This window comes from Lichenostomus cassidix, chromosome 9 (genome assembly GCF_008360975.1).
Source record: "Lichenostomus cassidix isolate B80296 chromosome 9, HeHo_3.0, whole genome shotgun sequence".
Lineage (NCBI taxonomy): Eukaryota > Metazoa > Chordata > Aves > Passeriformes > Meliphagidae > Lichenostomus > Lichenostomus cassidix.
Window position 1 is genome coordinate 752682 of NC_139490.1, and position 19914 is coordinate 772595.

At 44.6% G+C, this 19914-nt stretch overlaps 1 protein-coding gene across 1 annotated transcript; it reads right to left on the bottom strand.

Moving 5' to 3' along the window:
• Positions 1 to 3546: 3546 nt before the first annotated feature.
• On the bottom strand, positions 3547 to 19697 carry DHX36 (DEAH-box helicase 36). The gene is made up of 25 exons (XM_085068875.1): positions 19377 to 19697; positions 18790 to 18911; positions 17675 to 17876; positions 16977 to 17015; positions 15645 to 15815; positions 15191 to 15270; positions 14190 to 14264; positions 13893 to 14059; positions 13253 to 13334; positions 12643 to 12783; positions 12046 to 12148; positions 11633 to 11720; positions 10738 to 10793; positions 10544 to 10608; positions 9901 to 10044; positions 9290 to 9407; positions 8561 to 8659; positions 7832 to 8005; positions 7453 to 7539; positions 6754 to 6837; positions 6580 to 6679; positions 6404 to 6494; positions 5919 to 6039; positions 5231 to 5383; positions 3547 to 4589 (listed from the first exon to the last, which is right to left on the bottom strand). The coding sequence occupies exons 1-25, from the start codon at positions 19680 to 19682 to the stop codon at positions 4404 to 4406; spliced, it is 3054 nt and encodes a 1017-aa protein (XP_084925001.1). The 5' UTR covers positions 19683 to 19697; the 3' UTR covers positions 3547 to 4403.
• Positions 19698 to 19914: the final 217 nt, after the last annotated feature.

Genomic DNA, 19914 nt, shown 5'->3' on the forward strand with positions numbered 1-19914 from the left:
GATTTTATAGGACAACAATCAATAAAATACTTTTAAATCCTTACTAAAAAAGTTTTGAATTATTTTTTAAAAAGCCATAAAGCTGCCTGTTAATGTCATTTTTGCCAGAGAAATTGAATCTCTTCAGCAGACATTGGCATTTTAAATTTTCCTATTCTGTAAAGATAAATAGCACCATCCTGTGTCCTACTTCATCTGTCACAGATCCCCCTTACCGGTTGGACTTGGAGCAATGGCCTGGGGCAGCATCTCCCTGGTGAGAGACCATTACAAGAGAGATGGAAAAACAGTTTGGTAACAGTTCAGCTGAAGGGACTCAGTCCTCCCAGTGTTAAATGCTGTTCCTTAGGGCCCCTTCACCACCCTCAGCCCTGGGGCATCACCACCTCTCCAGGTCACCTGCTGCAGGGTCTGTCCATTCCCTGCTTCCTCATGCCCAGGGTGCAGCTCAGCTTTAACTGTTCCTCCCCAGCATCCTGTCCCAGGCAAGGGAGCTCAGCCACTCCCTTCTAGCCACTCCACAGTACTTTCATTAGCAAGAAAAAAAAAAAAGGTCACTTTTAACACTGACTTATGAGCACTTCTATTGCAAAGGAAATCATATGAAAAACTCAACACCTTCATCAACCCCTGTGCACTTTGAACACAGACAGACACACACTCTCCTTTTTAACTGGAGGTGGGCCTTGCACCAGTACCTCCTTTTTAATTAAGAGCCCAGCAGTGACAGAAGGCAGCTGGGAGTTTGTTACTGTAAAATCAGCTCTCATTTTTGCAGGGCATAGCACAATTGTCCCCTTCCTTCTGTAAGATGTCAAACCAGGTTTTAAGCAAGTTGACTATAATAAAAGGCTCTCAGTTGATCCAGGCAATCTCCCAGTGAGTCAAGGTGCCTCTGTACATCTGGGGGCTCCACAGTGGCACCTGTTCAAAATCCATGTTCACCTGCCCTGCACCTGGCTCAGCATCTCCATCCTCATGGCACACCTAAGACCAGTTTGTAGTACTGTTTTCTGCTGCTTTACACCAGCCCTGCAACATAAATACAACATTTCTATCTCTCTGCTGAACTTTACCAAATGCTGTAATGCAGTGTTGTTCTTGACTTCCATGGTGAAGAGTACATTTGTTCCCATTATGCAAAGCTAATTTGCTGAAAAAGGTAAAAATAGCACAACTTTAGTCACCCTCCACACCCTCAGAATGCACAGTCTGCTCAGCATCACACACACATGTATGTACCTTAAATCCTGGATCTACAGATTATATTCACAAAGTTCTTGGGTTTCCCCTGCATATTTTGTTTCTAAAGTAACACACATAGGCAAAATAAATGGACTGAACACAAGTGTTGGTAATAAACAGTAAATTTTGACACCAAGCTTGAGGAACGCCAAGGATTTATCTGCTGTTGTCTACAATTGTTTTTCAACAGCTGTATCAAAACTTCATCATTTAGGCAAGCTAGAGATAACACAAAGGTCAGAAAGAATTTACTATATCGCTGAATTCTGTTTCATTCCATAACTCAGAGCTCCAGAAGGTGTTAGAACCTAAGGCCTTCATTAAGTACAGAACTTTGACCATTCTTGATCTCAGGCTGGCCATGCAAAAACCAAGTTACAAACCTTACATAAGGATCACCTATTTGACTAATAACATTAATAACCTGATGTGGTGGTCTGAGCCTGGTTTGCAGCTCATCCCCACAACGGGATGGGGGAGAGACATGAAGGGTCAAAGTGACGTAAGTCATGGATTGGGATAAAGCCAGTTTAAAGCAAAAGCCACATGTGCAAGCAAAGCAAACCAAGGAATTAATTCCCCACTTCCCACAGGCTATGTGGGTGTTCAGCCAGGCTCCATACATGTAATGGGGACTAGGGAGGACAAATGGCATCACTCTGAACGTCTCCCCTTACTCCATCTACAACATGACACCTGGGACATCCCTGGGGCAGTGGGGTCAGCTGTCCTGGCTGTGTCCTCAGCCCCGTCGCTGGCAGGGTGAGAACCTAAACAGACCCTGGCCTTGCTCAGCCATACCTGGAATAACTATTTACATCACAAATCCAACACAGCACCCCACACACCAGTGAGGAAAATTCACTCTAATCCAGCACCCCTGCCATTTAGAACAGGCTTGTTTTCAAACTCTGAAGAACACAGAAGTTTCTGGCTCCTTTTTGCTTTAAAAAGTATGTTAGGCTGTGTGCCTTGACCACAGTGAACAAGTACAGCAGCATCACTATTTACACTTCAGTCATTTCCTAACAGCTGCCCTGTAACCCTGTGAGCATTGCTCCTGGGGTACCTTTGTGCTAACTGCTGATGCTGAGCTCCACAACGGGGGTTTGATGGAACTCATCCACCAACACTGCCATGCTTACCCAGGCTCTATAGCTACCCTTTCCTTTTGCCCCCCTTTGGTGCAGTTAATTAAAACTTAGCCATCATTTCTTTTAAGTACTGCAAAAACCATTAACAAGGGAAATTAGGCAGGTACCACATGCCAGCCTGTATTTTCCTGACATTTAACTCAACCCCGCCAGCAGCAGTGCCACCGCCAGCTTTTCCTCACAAAGCACAGTGGGTGACCCCGAGCAGCCCCGCTGCCCTCCCGGCCCGCACACAGCCCCGCTCCGCACACAGCCCCGCTGCCCTCCCGGCCCGCACCGCACACAGTCCCGCACAGCCAGACCATTGCTGCCCTCAGCGCCCGCCGCCATCTTGTGCCCTCCTGCCCCAGCGACGCCCTTCGCTCCCAGCACCGAAATTCCGCACTGCAATTACTTCCTTCCCACTTCCACACAATTATCACTAATTTAGTCCCCTTTTCCCTACCCTTTGAGTCCGGGACTCACCTCCAGTGATGCCGTGGCTTCCACATCCTCAGAAGGGCCGCGGCCCGCGCTGAGCCGATGCCGGCGGGTCGGGCTGCCTCAGGGCTCGGCTGTCCCGCAGCCTCACAGCGCTCAGGGCTCGGCTGTCCCGCAACCTCGCGGCTCTCACAGCGCTCAGGGCTCGGCTGTCCCGCAGCCTCACAGCGCTCAATCCCTCACAGCGCTCAGGGCTCAGCTGTCCCGCAACCTCGCGGCTCTCACAGCCCTCAGGGCTCGGCTGTCCCGCAGCCTCACAGCGCTCAGGGCTCGGCTGTCCCGCAGCCTCACAGCCCTCAATCCCTCCGGCTGTCCCGCGGCAAACGCTGCCGACTCCTCCCTCCCCGCAGCTGCACGTTTCCCGTTCCCACACCCCGGGCAGGGTGACTCGCTCATTTGGAACACCTGAGGTGAATTAGTGCATTAGCGGCGCACGGAGGTTAAACGCCGCGCTTTGTGCAGCTGGTGGGTGAAGCGATGAGCTTGGCGCCCTCTATCCCTGTTACCCCAAATGCAAAACACCGTTTAGCCAGCAGCTTGGACTAATTTCTGTATAAAAAGTTTCACCTGAGCTCCTCTGCTTTCTTCAGAATACAGCACATAAATCCTCCCGAGCCTGAGGATCAAGGTCATTTTTGCAAAGAAATACAAACAGCAAAACACCAAAGAAGGGAGAAAAGTTATATTTCCAGGCAAATATAAGGAGAAACAAGAGCTTTTTTCTTGAGGATAAACCTCAAAATCCTTAACAAACTTTGTTATTCAAATATTCTTCCATAACTGGAAATCATTCAAACAAAATGACATTCAAAACGTTGAGAACAGTTGAAATAAGACTTGTAAAAAAAGACTTTTAATGGAATACTATAACCCAAATATGAACTTCTTAAAAAAAAAAAAATCGAATGCAATGAAACCATAACACATTACGCAACATGACTTTTATCCAACCACGCTTTCTGTAATCTGCAATTTCAGTAAGCAGTGATGATGGAGGGGGACAGAAAGCAAAGAAGATTAATTGAATGGGATGAAATGCAGAAGAGGGGAATATTTCTGAAGATTGTTTCCTCCCACAGTACAAATTCAACAAGTGTTTTCAAGTTTAGTTTAATTAAGCTGTAATTACCTTCTGTGGAAGTGTTGGTGAGCAGACTGCTGCACAGCTGGAATAACACAGCAAGTGTAATTACTCACCACACCCCATTAAAAAAAACAACAGTTTAGGTATTACTAAGCAGTATTTTAGCAGGTTTTTTAAATATCTGTTACCTGATGGGTGAAAAACCCAAAGAAAACAGCTACAGCAGGACAAGAACCATACACCATCCAAAACTGCCTTTCTCTCCTTCCCAAAGCTACACCGAGCACAGAACACATGCATGTAACACATACTGCCAACTAGCTCCAAATAACTGCTCCTCAGGAGGAGGAGAATACCAGCTTACCCTACAAAAGTTGTTCTCTAGCTAAAGAAATGCTATAAAAAGGAGGAGGCAGGGCTGGCGGTGGCACAGTGCAGTGTCAGCTGTAGCGCTCGCCCTGGAAGCGCGGCGCGAAGTTCCTCAAGCCCTCGTTCTCCTGCGTGGTGATCAAGTCTATAATAGCTGTCAGCACTGCTGTATCCCTGGATTTGGTATCATTCCAGTCCACGGGATGGGGGTTTTCTATTTTTTCTTGTAGAAGATCATCAAGTTCTTGTCTCAAATTCTGGAAAGTATGTGTTGTAATAAAGGAAAAAAAAAGGAAAAAGGAGAGATGGGCAGTTAGAGCCATACACAGCATCAACAGAAAGGTTCCAGCGCCTTGGGCCTTCTGTTCTCCTGATCTCTACACCTGCTGTTCTCCTATCAATTCATTTCCACGTGGCTATTTTCAGGATCAAACACTGTCTCTCAAAACCCAGTACTGTTACCTTTGATGAGAGATGACCATCTCTGGATGTGATGCCTCTAACAGCCCACACATCCATTAGCTGACTATTTCAGGATTAAAAATACTGGTTTAAAATAAAAATGTAAAAAATAAAGAGTCAGGTATGGTTTCTGGAATCTAATATTAAACCGTTCTATAGAACCTATTCCTGTTAACTGAGGAGCCCCACCCTCATGTTTCCATATCCATGTGGACATTTCCTGGACCGACCAAGTCATCCTACAGCTTCTGCTGTGCTAAAGTAGGTACCTTTTGCTTGCTTTGTGTGCTCAAACTGCTCGCTGGGAGTGTATTTCAAACATCATCTCCCTGAGTGATGAATCAGTAAGCACATAGGAATATCAAATCCAGAAATCCCCAGGCAGAACCAATTTTACACTGAGACTTCCATGTACATTATTTTGAAATACAGTCACCTTGACCAAGTGTGCTATTCTTGCTGGAGACTGGAAAACAATCCACTCATCCACAGCAATAGTTTCCTGGTCCTTATCCTTCTGAATGGATATATCCCCTCCAAAGAACAACAGGCAGTATGGAGACACCTCTGTACAATCATACAGGTAAATCTGCAAAACAACAGAATTGTCTGATCACCCTCAAAATATCTTAAGTGCCATACTTAATCCTTAATTCCAGAAGATCATTATTCAGTCACTCACAAATTCTGAAGATGCATGAAGCAACTGAGTTCAAAAAAAATTAATGAAATCAGATTGAACAACAGCAAAAAATGGTCCCAAGTCTTTCACACAGTGGTGAAATCAAACTAGCTACTCTGTAACAAGAAAAAATGTCAGCATACTGAGAAGTGTTAGATTGGGTTGAAATGAAAAAAATAACCTAAAATAAAAAATTTACACCTGTTATTGCCAGACATTATAATAACTCCAAATCCTCCAAAAAACCTCCAAGAACTAAACTGTAGAAGTTCATTATTTGTGGTACAATACCCCCAACAGCACAAAGGACAATCTGATGGTGTGTACAATGGCCCAGCAAGGCCCCAGAACACAGGCTGTTCACATCCCCTCTGAACCCTGATCCAGCCTCATTGAAAAAGGGATAATAAAACAAACCCCATAAGCACAACCCCTGACTCACACTGCTGGTCCTCATCTTCAAATGGTACACAAGCCAGTTATAATGGAACTCTGTTTCCTCCACGTTAACCGATTTGGGATGAATATTAACTGATCCATCTGTCTTGGTGCAAACTTTCACCCTGCAAAGAAAATACAACCAAAAAGAGTCTGATAATACAAGAAGTGATAAATCAACAGACCAGGATCACTGGGCTCTCTCTTCCCAAATAACCAGAAGTGACCTTCAGAGCAGTGCTACTGAGATGTTTTAACATTAGCCACAGCATGGTAAGGTCACACAAACTATTTCAGGTATTAGCAGGAATCCAGATTAAAAAAAAAAAAATACAAAAATCCCACCCTTCTCAGAGGAAGTAACACACAACCATGACTCAAACTCTGAAGTGAAATTCATCCACACACTCAAGCCACTGCTTCACCTTGCCAAACTATGCCACATAGAAAGCACTGTGAATACAAACTAACATTAAACCAAATCCTCACATTTTTCTCTTTTTGCTGAAGCTGGGCCTGATCTTTGCCACTTTGGGATAGAGGCCAGCACAGATGACTGCTTTGAGCAGCTTCTCATTACCTGCAGGAGACAGCAAAGTAAGTGAGGCAGTTCTGCAAGCTGAGATTTCAGCTGGGATAAATTCTCCCTTTCCCTCCATGGTTACCTGAGTTGGTGTTAGATTTGGGATCATTGGGATTTCTGCTATTCACAAATCCAGCTGCAAGGAGATGCTCAGCAAACTGCCCTTTCATGTTATGCAGCATCTAGAAAATAACAAAAATTGCTCCAGAATGATGCTGTGCCAAAGGCTCCTCTTCCCCAGACAGGATGCTGTTACCTGCATGGTATTTGAGGACAGGAAATATTCCCAGCAATAGTCCTTCTCATTCCTGAAGCCACAACGCCGAGCCTCTTCCCAGCCCTAGAAATGAAAACCAGAGTTCCAAGGTGTTTGTAAGTGAACACACTGCAGACTCAAGGACAGCAAAAACTAGAGGTCAACAGTTACAAGTTTCCTACCAGGGAGAAAGCAAATCCTTTGATCTCCCTGTATAAGTGCACACATCACAGTGCAGAAAAACATAACTTCACAACCTTCCCTTTTCCATGGTGACCACTGATATCTGTCTGCATTCACCAGAGCACCATTTGTTGTTACTAGCAATTTTGGGCAGAAACGGCTTTTTCCAGGCTATTTATTTCCTCCTCCCCAACACAATACAGCAAAATCTCCAACACTTCTGAAGTTGGCTTCAGCCTGTCATAGAGGCCAGAAGGACAAGAATAAACAACTTCATCAAGGTAACTGTACTATGCTCCCTTTGTCTTTTTCAGACTCATCCACCAGAAATCAGATTACTGAGCCTGGAGGCAAGATTTTTCAACACAAGAAGGGGGAAGATCAGTTTGGTTTTATGTTTCCATAGAAGCCAATAAAGAAATCCTACAAAGCATAAACTGATCAGCTCTTTCCTTAGGATCATCTGTAGTACTCAAAGTAAAATTTTAGAAGAAAACCACATGATAACATGCTTACAGTGAAAGCATTCACCACAGTCAGATGGTCGCTTTTTGAGTTCTTTGACAGCTCCTTTCTTCTTGCATCTGCGATTTTCTCTTTGCCCTAAAAATTAGAACCTATAAAACATCCAGACTGACATGACAGTTCTCTTTTCCTAATTCAGGTACATCTATACAGCAGTACTTTGTGTGTAACATACATGACAGTAACAGTTACTTCCAATATTCCAAAGGAAAAATGGTAATTCATAGTATGTGAAGGCAATCCCACTAATAAAAATGTAATTACCATGAAATTAATGAAAATGCTCTTAAACTATACAACTTCACTAAGTCTCAGTATCCTCCTGAGATACTTAAACTCCCATATGTAATTCCCGTCTGCGGGACGTTACCAGAGGGATGACAAAAGGGTCCTTGAAGCTGAGGCTGGCTGCAATGGTCAGCACAGGGTCCAGGCAGCAGAACAAGGCTCCAAACAGGATCATCTTCCCAATGTGTGGCTCCACAGGCAGCCGTGCCAGGTGGACACCCAGGGGAGTCAGCTCCTCCTGCCTGTCCAGAGCATTCTGCCAGGACAAGGATGGAAAGGAAAGAACAAACACATTGGGGGAAATGGGGAGGATTTCCTTGGAAAAGCCACTGCTACACAGGTATAACCCACTAATATCCACCCACAAAACCAGATCTCTCTACTTATGGCTGCTACTCAATTGTACAGTAACACCATAGCATGGAGTCAGCACAACAAATGTGTCATGAATCTCTCCTTCCCAAGGGAACACACAAAGTACTTCTCCCTATGCCTCAAACTCCTCCCTGATCCACCTGGAATAGGAAGGCTGCAGATGCAGCAGGGGGTACAGAGGAGGGAGTTAAATCAATACCTGCAGGGAACTTAAATGCAGGGTCAGGTGTCTAGAGTAATTTAAAGTCCCTCAGAACTATAGTGTAGAGCCCATAAGCACCATAGATTATGGAATTACTCCCTCTGTGCAATGAGGGAGATCAAGGCTCTACACAAAGCATGAGGGGTTGCAATGCCCAGAGCTGTGCAGTCAGACCTGTCTGGTAACACAGCTCTGCAGTAACTGATCACTCCTGTGTATGAAGCAACACTTTACCAGCTCCATGAGGTGATTTATGGCCAACATCACAGCATCACGAGATGGGGGGTCCATCAGTTTGCTCAGAAAATAAGCAATTCCACCAAGCTTCAGTATCTGAAAGAAAAATCACAACAAAAGCCTACAGCAACTGGAGAAAGACGGTTGCCTAAAATTAGTTAGCAGCAACCGCACTCATGGGAAGTGTGAGTAATTCACAGCTTGAGTTAGAATTTCTTTAACTAAGAACTAAGGACAAAAAGTGTATTAGTGATGAAATTTGTAGCAGAAGGATCTATTCTTCATTCAGTTCACATACACATGGCACTCCTTCTGCTCGCATGAGGAATTCAATACAAACTACCAAAAAGGGAAATCCACACCAGTTCTAAAACTACCTTGTAGTAAAATTCTTTTAAAACATCACATAAATTGACTCACTGGCATTCTCACTGAAGCTTCTCTGATTGAATGATATTTGGGGGAAAGCACAGCCTGAATTTTTGTCAGTAGGCTTCACCTTTTATTGATACCAGACAATTCTGTTTCCCCTGGGTTGGATGCACCTAGATATACATGTGCATTAACAAAAGTGGCTGCAATTGTTGGCTAAATACACTGCATTTCTAGTGGAACAGAATTTTGGCTTGACAATCCCAGGTTCACAGTTGCATTAACTTATTCTCTCAGCCACTTGTCCCAGTGAAAAAGTAGCTAATAAATATATTTGAAGATTCCTATGTTTACCTTGATTTGTAAGCAGAGTTCTTCCAAAGGTGTCCTCAGGATCTCTGGTAACTGATAATCATCCAGAAGGCTGGCACGCAGCCCGTTGTACAGATGGTAACAGTGGCCTGGCTGAACTCTGCAACGATTTAAAGAAACAATTCTTTGGGGTTTGGTCGTTTGCTGTGGGACTTTTTTCCCTATGAAACTGTGACATTATGATTGTGTCTGCTTACACAGAGCTTCCCAAAACTCCTCAAGGAAAGAGAACTGAAGTGTATCCAATTGTAAAAGCCATTTCAGTCTTCTGAAACACAGACCCATCAGCAGGAAAAAGGCACAGAGAACACAGAAATTAATTTTTAGGCCATTTCCATTTTAATATATCAGCCTCATAAATCAGGTGTGAGGGCAAACAGTGAAAAAAATAAAATAAAATGCAGGACATTCTTGTACATGAGGGAAACTCTAGAGTTAAATGCAGCACAAGTCCTTTCAGCTTCCTAGGAAGACAAGGAAACCATTCCTTGCCCAGGAACAGCAGCCAGCTGTGCCAGTACATTCCAGCAGTGAAGAAGAACCTTCTGCATTGCTGGAAACTCAACATCCCCAAAGCACCCCACTGTTCCTACCTTCCTGCTCGCCCCTTCCTCTGCTTGGCGTTGGCTTTGCTGACCCACTCTGCTGCCATGGTGCTGATGTTGTTCTGCGTGTCAAAGTGAGTCTCCTTTATCTTCCCCCCATCTATAACGAACACGACGTCATCAATTGTGATGCTGTGCAAAAAAAAGAGAAAGAAATGCAACTTTTCATCTTTGCAAGTTTGACTTAGAATTGGGTTTGGCCTCTCTTTATTCCCTCCCAAACACAGTCAGCAATTCAAAAACCTGTGGTTGGAATTTCAGTAAGAACTATGTTACTAAACAGTTCAAGAAAGAGCTGATTTATTCTCCTGGGTCTGGCAGAAGTCCCCACATCTGTTCTGAAGAGAGGACAGGCAGTTCAGATTATCATGTACAAGTTATTTTAGTAATTGTTTAGTGTTCCTGTAGTTTAGCTGTTCAAAACAATGTAACTGGTTGAATTGTTTAAAACAATTATAGGAAAACTCTGTTTAGTCTATAAATATTTCTAAAGACAACTTGTTATAAATGCATGGCACAAATGCAGAAATGTATTGTTGGGAACACCAAACTAGTTTATATTTTAAATTATCACTTTCATTTCTTTTGTTAAACACACACCTTTCTTGGCTCTGGGCTGGCAGGTACTTACCTGGTCTCTGCAATGTTGGTTGCAATCACGATTTTCCTCACTCCTGGCGGAGTCTTCTTGAACACCTGTAATTATCCAGGGCCCATTTATGTGTTTGCCAAAACCAAACATGTACTTTTTCTCTTTTCTTTTTTTTTTTTTTTTTTTTTTTTTTTTTGGTAGTTGTGAAATATTGTAATAAAAGAGCAGCATACCTGAGTCTGGTTAACAGTAGGCATCAACGAATGCAAAGGTATGATAAGAAACCTATCTGAAAGTTAAAAAATCAGTAAAAGATATGGTGTAAGCACAGAAACGTCCAATATTACAGCAAAATCAACTATGCAGAACAGAAAATAGGCTGCAAGCCAGGCTACTGTTTCTTGTTCTGAGTTCACAGGTATTTGTATCATAACAGCAAAATCTAAATTAAAAAGTATAAAGGCCTTCTTTATGATGCTACAACATGGTATGTTCAAGAAAATATATGAAGTTATGTACAGTAATTTAGATTTAATTTTTAAATTCTGAAGTTAATTAATAATTTGTCAAGTTTAATACATAAACTGACATTCAATCTTTCAATAAACTGGAATTCTGCATCTATGGAATGTAAACGACCACACTGCAAGTCAACATCTGAACAGTCAAGAGCCCAACTAAGACAGGTGAGATGGAAACATGAGATGCAAAAGGACAAATTAAAGTGTGTCAGACAGGCACAGAGTACTTGAGAGTCTGTAACAAGGCTTCTCAAATGAATAGGACTTAATGAATCTATCAGCAAAGCAGGGGGAGTTGCTAAAGTATGAAGGGCAGAAGAAGTGCACACAGATTGGAATTTAGTTTTGGATGGAAGCTCTCCCAGCTACAGGAAAAGACAAGAGGAAGATGCAGGTCAGGTTGTTTTTCAGATTGTCACTCCCACACTGAGGAAAATGAGTTGTTGTTAGCAGATGGAAGACACCACAGACACACAAAACTGCTCAACACTTCAGAGAGGGAGAGATGAGCTAACAAATGAATGCAGTGCAATAGCAGCAACCCCATGCAAAAAGAGTCTGCCACCAATGCTACTGCCAGAATCCCCACGCAGAGTTTGGGTTTTACCTGACTTAAACATGACTTGTGACGTCAAGAGCTCATGCAAAGTGCTGATGTTGTCCCAGCCTGGCAGAAACACCAGAATTGCACCATCCTACAGGGAAAAGAGGGAGTGGAGGGAAGAGATGTCAGAACACACCACACACTGCACAGAGAGCCAGCTCCTTGCACACTGATACACAGTGGGCATGTGAGATCTGAAACCCCACTGACCCAGCCTGCAACAGTCTATCAAGGCGTTTTTTCTATGAAAGAGCTACCTACATGTATTTCTCTGAATGTAAGAGTAATTAGATATTCAAAGCTGTTCAATTACTTTTTAGAAGAGCAAAACAAAAATTTCCCTTCTTTCTGTGTGACCAGCCAAAGTCACTGCCAGCTCTGGCTCTGCCACTGCCCCCAGCTCAGTCCCACTGTACCTCCTCTTCCAGCACAATGTGTCTGATCAGTGCTGCTATAAGGTCCAGGTCCACCTTGTCATCATCCATCATTTCCAGGGCACTGATTGTACTTGCTGAATACCTGCAGCAGGGAAAGCACAGACACTGTCCTGTTCCTGCTGCCAGGCTCTGAGTGAGCCACCCAGCCATGAACCCACTCCTGATCAGCTCAGTTCTTTGTCTGAGCAACTCCTGCACCTCTAAGGTATTCTCCACATTTAGTTCAGTGTGATTATTGTCAGTTCAGAACAGCTGAAGGATTGCCATGTAATGACTAAACTGCCTTTGAAGCACTTACTTGACTTCTTCTTATGGATGAGCAATTTGTATTTAGGTAATGAACTGAAATTTAACTTGAACAACTCAGAATCTGTCCAGGCAAAGGGAGCTAATTCTGCTGCCTCTAAAGCACTTCACTGGTTGCCAGCCAACTGCACAGGCAATTCCATCATCATTTTCCACAGCAGCCACTACCACGCTGTTACTAAAACCCAGCAGCACAATACAGCATTAATTTATGGTTCCCACTTAAGAGCTGTCTGAAAACTGAAGGTAGCAGAGAAACTTGGGCCCTACCTGTCCTGCAGCTGCCTTAGGTAGCCTGGCCACTGCTGCCTGTAGATCTCCTCCTTCTCCTCCTTCTCTGGCCTGCTCACATGGCCCTGCATGAAGCCCCTCCTCCAGTGCGTCCGACGGTCTGTCTTTTCTGGGGTGTACCTTTACATGGGAGGAACAGACAAAATTCCACTTGAAACTGAGGGAGTTTAGAGCAGCTGCACAGCAGTTTTCCAAACCACAGACAATATGCTGTGCTTTAGCTAGACCATGTGTAAGATTGTTCAGTTTCTCTGCTGACAGAAATCTTACACAAGCAGGGACCAACCCTAGTAAGCATGAGAACATGAAGGGAAAAAAAAGTCTGAACAGCAAGAAAGACTGGTTTGATTTAGAAGCCTGAAAATTCACTACACCAAGAGAGAAACTGTTCTCCCCCTCCCACCAACACTCCCAGGTAGCTGTGTGCCATTTGTAATTGCTATACAAGCTACAAGGCCTCCCTTGGTAGGTCTTCCGTTGAAAAATACAGGCCATTCTTCTTTAGGCCAAGTTAATCTTTGAGCATACATGCACAAAGCTAAAACCCCCCAAAATACTCTCTGAAATGATGTCCAGAAAAAACACTTGCCTCAACTTCTCAATGACATCTTCGAGCAGGTATTCCATCACTGGGAAAGTGAACCCAGGGATATGAATCATTGGGCAATGGTCTGTGGAGAGAGGCAGAACTCGGTTTTAAAACTACTGATGCAATACTGCACTGAAAGAACAGAGGCAATAAACATTCTTCACTAGTTCTGCAATACAGCTGCCATGTCTACAGGACATTTCAACCTATCCTGGAAGATGCCAAATTCACCCCCAAATAAAGCTGCTGAATAAAAAAGCACAGGCAGCAGGCAGTATTTTGCACACCAAGATGTTCAACTGGTTCCAGCTACTAGAAAAAGCTGGGAGACTGAACAACTCTAAATTCAATTTGCTTGCCCACTCACACCAAGAATGCTAAAACATGGTAACTATTAACTAGGAAAACACTCTGTGGATTCTGCTTCCATAACATGTCTGAAAAAGCAAAACCAGAAGTGGTATCAGGTCATAATGAGATAAAATTGAGAGAAACAGTATCTCCAGCAGCCAGCAAATATTTGTAAAATTGAAGTAATTTCTTCTTTTGATACAAATCAATTCTATAATTTGAGAGCTGCACTATACTGTGGAAGCCTAAATTCCTTAAGAGCAACATTCCTAGGAAGAATTTCACCTACCAAAATACTCAGAAAACTTCTCTGCATTTAAAGTAGCACTCATCAATATGACTTTCAGATCCAGTCGAACATTCAGAAGATCCTTAATAATGCTCATTAAAACATCTGACTGAAGATTTCTTTCATGGATTTCATCAAGAACTACATGACTGACGCTGGACAAGTGCCTAAAATAGAAGGGGAAGAAGTTAACCTTTTCTTTTTTGGAAAATTAAAAAGCAGAGCTGTGACTGTTTGGAACAGCCCAGGACTCATTTCATAATTGTATTCAGGGTCTCATTAAGCAGGAGCTCTTACTTATCTGACTGGAGCCACTGCAGGACAATCCCCGTGGTACAGTACAAAATTGAACCTTGTTTCCTCGGCAACCGACTGAAAGAGACACAGCAAGAACTCCTCAGTTCTCTCATGTATTTAACAAAATGCTTTAAAAGCTTAAATCCCAGCTGCAGGTGCTATTCTGGACATGACGCAGATATGCCTCACTCTGCCTTCCTCACTCAGAGCACAATGGGAGGAACAAGGAATTAGGCCACTGTTGCATCACTTCTGTGGATGAGGAATGGAGCAGGGAGAGGCCCTGACTTCCCAGACATCCTTTGGCATCTCCAGCACAGAGGTGCTGAGCCTCAGCTCCTGCAGCTCTGCAGGTTCAGCACAGAGGACACTCACACAGCACTGTGACAGCCTGGCTGAACAGCAAAGAGAAACAGCAGATTTTGTGACCTCCAATTAAAATGCTGGGAGGGCTCAGCTGTTGTCTCTCACCAGAAGTTTTGCTTCAACAATAGGGCTCCATTATTTGCTTTGGATACCACTTTGGATACTTTTTAAGATTATAACTGACTCCAAATGTAAGAGCTTTTGCTCTGCAAGCTCCTGTCAGTGCACCTATTACCTGGTCCCAGGGAATTAGTCCATAGATATGTGTAGCAAATTCATAGCTTTCCACAGAAATTTGGCTTGGAGCATTCTCCCTTTTAGCATCTTCGCTTTTCCTCAAAATTCCTGGGTTAGGGACATCAGTTTTATTTCTGCCCACAATAGAACCTTTTACAAGACCTGAAAAGAGGACTTACTAGACAAAACCTAACTTAGGCTAGTCACTGTCACACAGGGTATAAAACACAGTAACTGCACTCAAACCTTTTCCTAAAACTCAGAAACCTCATTCCTTCCTCATAGGAATTCCTTTAGGGGAAAATATCAGCAGGAAAGCAGCTATTCATTTTTAGAACTACTTTTCAAATTGTCTCCTTTGGGTAACAACAGCCAGCCCTTCCCCTGGAGCCACTCACCTCTGCAGGCGGATCTGGTACCCCGTGCTCTTGCCATTGCCACAGCTCTCTGCCCTCTCAGCAGCTACCCTCTCAGCCACCTGAGGAGAAGAAAGAAAGAAGAAGAAAGAAAGTTAGGCTGATCTGTGATTTGCCCCTGCCCATGACGAGCATCCTCTGGCACTGAACTATCAAGGACAGCAACTACTGAGCACTTGAAAGCCAGATTCTTTCCTGTTCATTAATACACCTCTAGAGGGCCTGACACAACATTAGTTTTGATCTTAATTGACATTTGCACTGCCCAAACCCATTAAAATCACAGATCTAACCCATGGCTTTTTCAGGGAAGAACAAGGCTGCAGTGCCAAATCTTGTGATACCCAATTACTGCACACTAACAGAACTGTTAGTGGCAACAGACTCCGAGGTGAGCGACAAGGAGCCTGCAGGGCTGAGGAGCAGGGGCACTCACGGAGATGGCGCTGATCCTGCGGGGCTGGGTGCACACGATCCTGCACGTGGAGCCCAAGCCGCGCTCGATGTGATCGTCCAGGATGAACTGCGTCACCTGCGTGGTTTTCCCGCAGCCTGTCTCACCGCTGATCACCATCACACGGTGGTTGTTGATCAGCTTCACAAGCTCCTGGGCCCAAAGATACAACAATTACTGTGTTGTTGTTCCAAACAAATTTTAGAGGATTTCGACAATTCTCTGCTCCTGTGGGATGAACTTTGAGCAGTGTCAGCACCCGAAGAAATGCTCAGCTGCTTCCTGCATTGCTACAAAGAGAGTTTCATTTAAACCTCACAGAGATAATTTCTGCACATTTGCACTTCCCATGTGTAGGGTTTAAAGCACACCCAACCTCAACACTAGCTTTAAATACTTTAGATCCTGTATGAAAACAACATAAAAGAACTAAAATGAAAGCCTGAAATACATTTTTAACCTTTCTGCTTCCTTCTTGGCTCCTATTGATCTTTGGAGACTGAAAACACAAGTTTGCCCTGTTGGGCTCCAAGCCTGCATGAACTGAAGGTTTTCAGCACAATCTTTTAATATTTCTCATACCAACAAGAACAGTTTCCTGGCCTCTACCTGCCAACCCCAAGGACTGTTAAGGGGAGTATGAGTATTTCAAGAAACAAACGCTAACAGAAAGAACATTAGGGCAAATACATAAACTGTAGGAAGGAGTTCCCTAATCATCCACTGAGCCTGCAAAAGCAAACATACCAGAATACTCCATTTGTACTGCATATGGGGGATATCAGCTGAAGAATTAACATCAATTAATAACAGCACTTATTGTCACTGACCTTATCCTGTGACTGGGAAACTAACGGCACTGAGGGCCAGCAGTGCAGCCATTTAGTCTGTGATTCAAGCTAAAAAGGCTTAATTGGAATTATATTCAATTCTAAATTGACTAATTGTTCAACAAAAGGCACAATTTTATACACAGAAGAAAGCATAATAATCTGAGTAACCAGAAACCTTCTGGAAGGTTTAACTGGCAGAGAATGAAGATCTATTAAGAAATGTTCCTAAATGTATGTAGCAACCATGTATTCCCATGATATTCCCAGTAATATTGCCATGATAAGGCTGTATTGAGCCCCGTATCACGATCTCTGAGCCCCTGGTAGTGTCTGGAAAGAAATCATCCCCAGGGTCACAACCTGGGAGGCCTCTCCCCTTCCTGAAGGCCACAAAGGATTGCTGCCTGTCCCAGGGCACAACTGCTTTCTCCTGTTTTAGAGCACAGCAACAGAGATTCTTTCTCTTTAAATCCACACTCACCTCTCTCATCCCATATGAGGGGAGCTTCTCTCGGAACCTCTGGGGGAAAAGAGAACAACATTTATCTTTAAACACCTTTTCAACACTGAAGCAATAGAACAAATTGCACCTCTAAACTGGGCTAAACTGCAGAATAATGACAAACTGCTCAGCAGCACTTGTATAAACACAGGGCCATGGGAACAACTTTAATTTCATGTGTGTTTTCAGTTTTATTTAATTTACAAAAATTATTTAAGCCAAACAATTCAGTACATGATAAGGTAAGTATATAGAGCTGCAAGAGCAGGGTCTCGTACAGAAGAGAGAACTGGTGCTCAGGGTAAGACAACTTTCTATATGTGGCTGTTAACAACAAAACCTCTGTTTTTAAGAGACAATTCCTTCAGAGCCCAGTGTTGTGCTTTCAGTTTCAGACATAACTGCAGGGATAAAATCCATAAAACAGAAAAACTTACCCAATGAAACAACATGTCAGCTTCAAATTTCAGATTCTAACTGTTTCTGAAATTCATAATTTCCCTTTTTTAATAATTGTTCTATCAGTAGGTATAAATTTTATGAATGCTAAAGATAATTCTTAGCAAAAGTAACATCATGACAACTACCTAGTAAATTGCAAGATATGACATTTTCAGGTCATCTTAATTTAAAAAAAATTCAGTGAAAAATTTTCAACTTAATACAGGGAAAAGTACCTGCATTTCAATATATCTGGGATCAGATTTCTTCTTCATTAAGTCTTCTTTAAGCTGCTCATCCAAATTAGCATCCTGCTCATTTTTTTCACAGAGATATTCCACTTCCCAATCCAGGGATGTTTTTTCCAAGGCTGGTCTCTGTCTTACAGGAGCTTTTTCAGCATCTGGTTTCACTTTGGCAGGCTGTTCTGGAGTAGGGCTGGAATCACACAACAGAAACTTCAGAGATTGCCCCAGCTGTGCCTGGCCACATGCAGAGTGCATGGAATTATATCCAGCAGTTTATGAACCAGCAGCCCATGGGAACAGAGAATCATGGAATGGTTTGGGTTGGGAAGAGACCATAAGTCCATCCAGTGCCACCCCAGCCATGGCAGGGACACCTTCCACTGTCCCAGTTTGCTCCAAGCCCCAATGTCCAGCCTGGCCTTGGACACTGCCAGGGATCCAGGGGCAGCCACAGCTTCTCTGGGTCTGTCACTACAGTGAATGTCATTAAACCAATAAGGTCTCAAACTACCAACCACCAAAAACTTGACATCAGCATCTAAAATATAATGCGTTATTTTGTACCAAAGCTATAAAGCAACAAAGCATCATCAGACAATTACCACTTGATCCACTGCCCTCTAACTGGATCCCTCAGCAAAATGAATCCCAAACCCCCTCATTTCAGCACATCTGCATATTCCAGCTATTCTGGAAAATCCTTAACGAGTCCAGAACAAACCCAGCTTCACAGACTCTAAGAAAATGTTCCAAAATTGTCCAACAACTGAAAATGGAAGTCAAAAGCCATCTCTGGGAGAGTAATTCCACAAGCCAGGGGAGCTGAAAAATCCCATGTATCTACCACAGCAGGCCTTGAGATCAGTGATAAGTTTTATGAGTTTAAGTAAAAATTTAACACCCCAAACTTAGCAATAATGAGAGTTTTACAGCAATGGCTACAACCATTTCAGTGTGACAATACACGTGGAAAAACCAGAGTATATTTGTTAAGCCAGTTCACTCAACAGAAGTAAATAACTTCTGACATGTCTTCCTGCCAGTTTATGGAAGTTTTGCTCAACTCAAAATAAGTAAAAGAACTGGTAATTGTATCTCTTTACCCTTCTTCATCTCCAGACCACCAGGACATGGCTTCTTGCTCTTTGTCGTTTTTTGTCTGCACAGAATTCAGCAGCTGCACGATTTGCTCTTCCCTGCGCTCATCCATGCGCACAACAGCTCTCTAAAGCAGAAAAGCACAACTTCCATCAGCACGGACTCCATGTATCCTCGAACAATTAGGGTATCACCACTCACACGGCATTCTCCGCCTGCCGAGGCTCTTCGGCATGACCATAAATCTACGTTTTTCCCTACGCGCAGTTCCAAGGTGCAGAGGGACAGATCCCTGTCCCCCTGGCCAGGTGAGCTCTGTTCCCGGGCCATGTCCCTGCCGGGTGAGCTCTGTTCCCGGGCCATGTCCCCCCGGCCAGGTGAGCTCTGTTGCCGGGCCATGTCCCCCTGGCCAGGTGAGTCCTGTTCCCGGGCCATGTCCCTGCCGGGTGAGCTCTGTTCCCGGGCCATGTCCCCCCGGCGGGGTGAGCCGTGTTCCCGGGCCATGTCCCCCCGGGCGGGTGAGCTCTGCTCCCGGGCCATGTCCCCTGGCCGGGTGAGCCGTGTTCCCGGGCCATGTCCCCGCGCCCCTCACCTGCTGCCGGTCCGCATCCCGGCTCTTCTGGCCCTGCTTGCGCGCGTACCACAGCCCGATCTCGCGGCCCCTCAGGTGCCCGGGGTGCCGTCCCCGCCCGCCGGGCCCGCCCGCCGAGGAGGAGGCGGCGGAGGCATTGCCGCCATCGCCGCCACGGCCACGGCCGCGGCCGCGGCCCCAGTCGCGGCGGTGCTCGTAGCTCATGGCCGCGGCGGCCGGCGCGGAGCAGCCGGCACAGCCCGGCCCGGGGCGGCTCCAATCGGCCCGGCGCGGCTCCTCCCCATCCGCCGGCGCCGCCCGCCTCATCCGCCGCCGCACTTCCGCCCGCCGCTCTCGGCGCGCCGGGCCCCGGGTTCGAGTCCCCGAGCTGAGCCGAGCTGAGCTGACCCGAGGGTTCGGGTCCTGACACTGACCCGCCGCTAGAGGTCCGGGTTCGAGTCCCCGACCGGCCGGGGTGGTGCAGAGTGGGGAATATGTATCATTTTCTCAATGTTTGATCTATGTATACTTTGAAGCCTAATAAACAAGACGAGATATT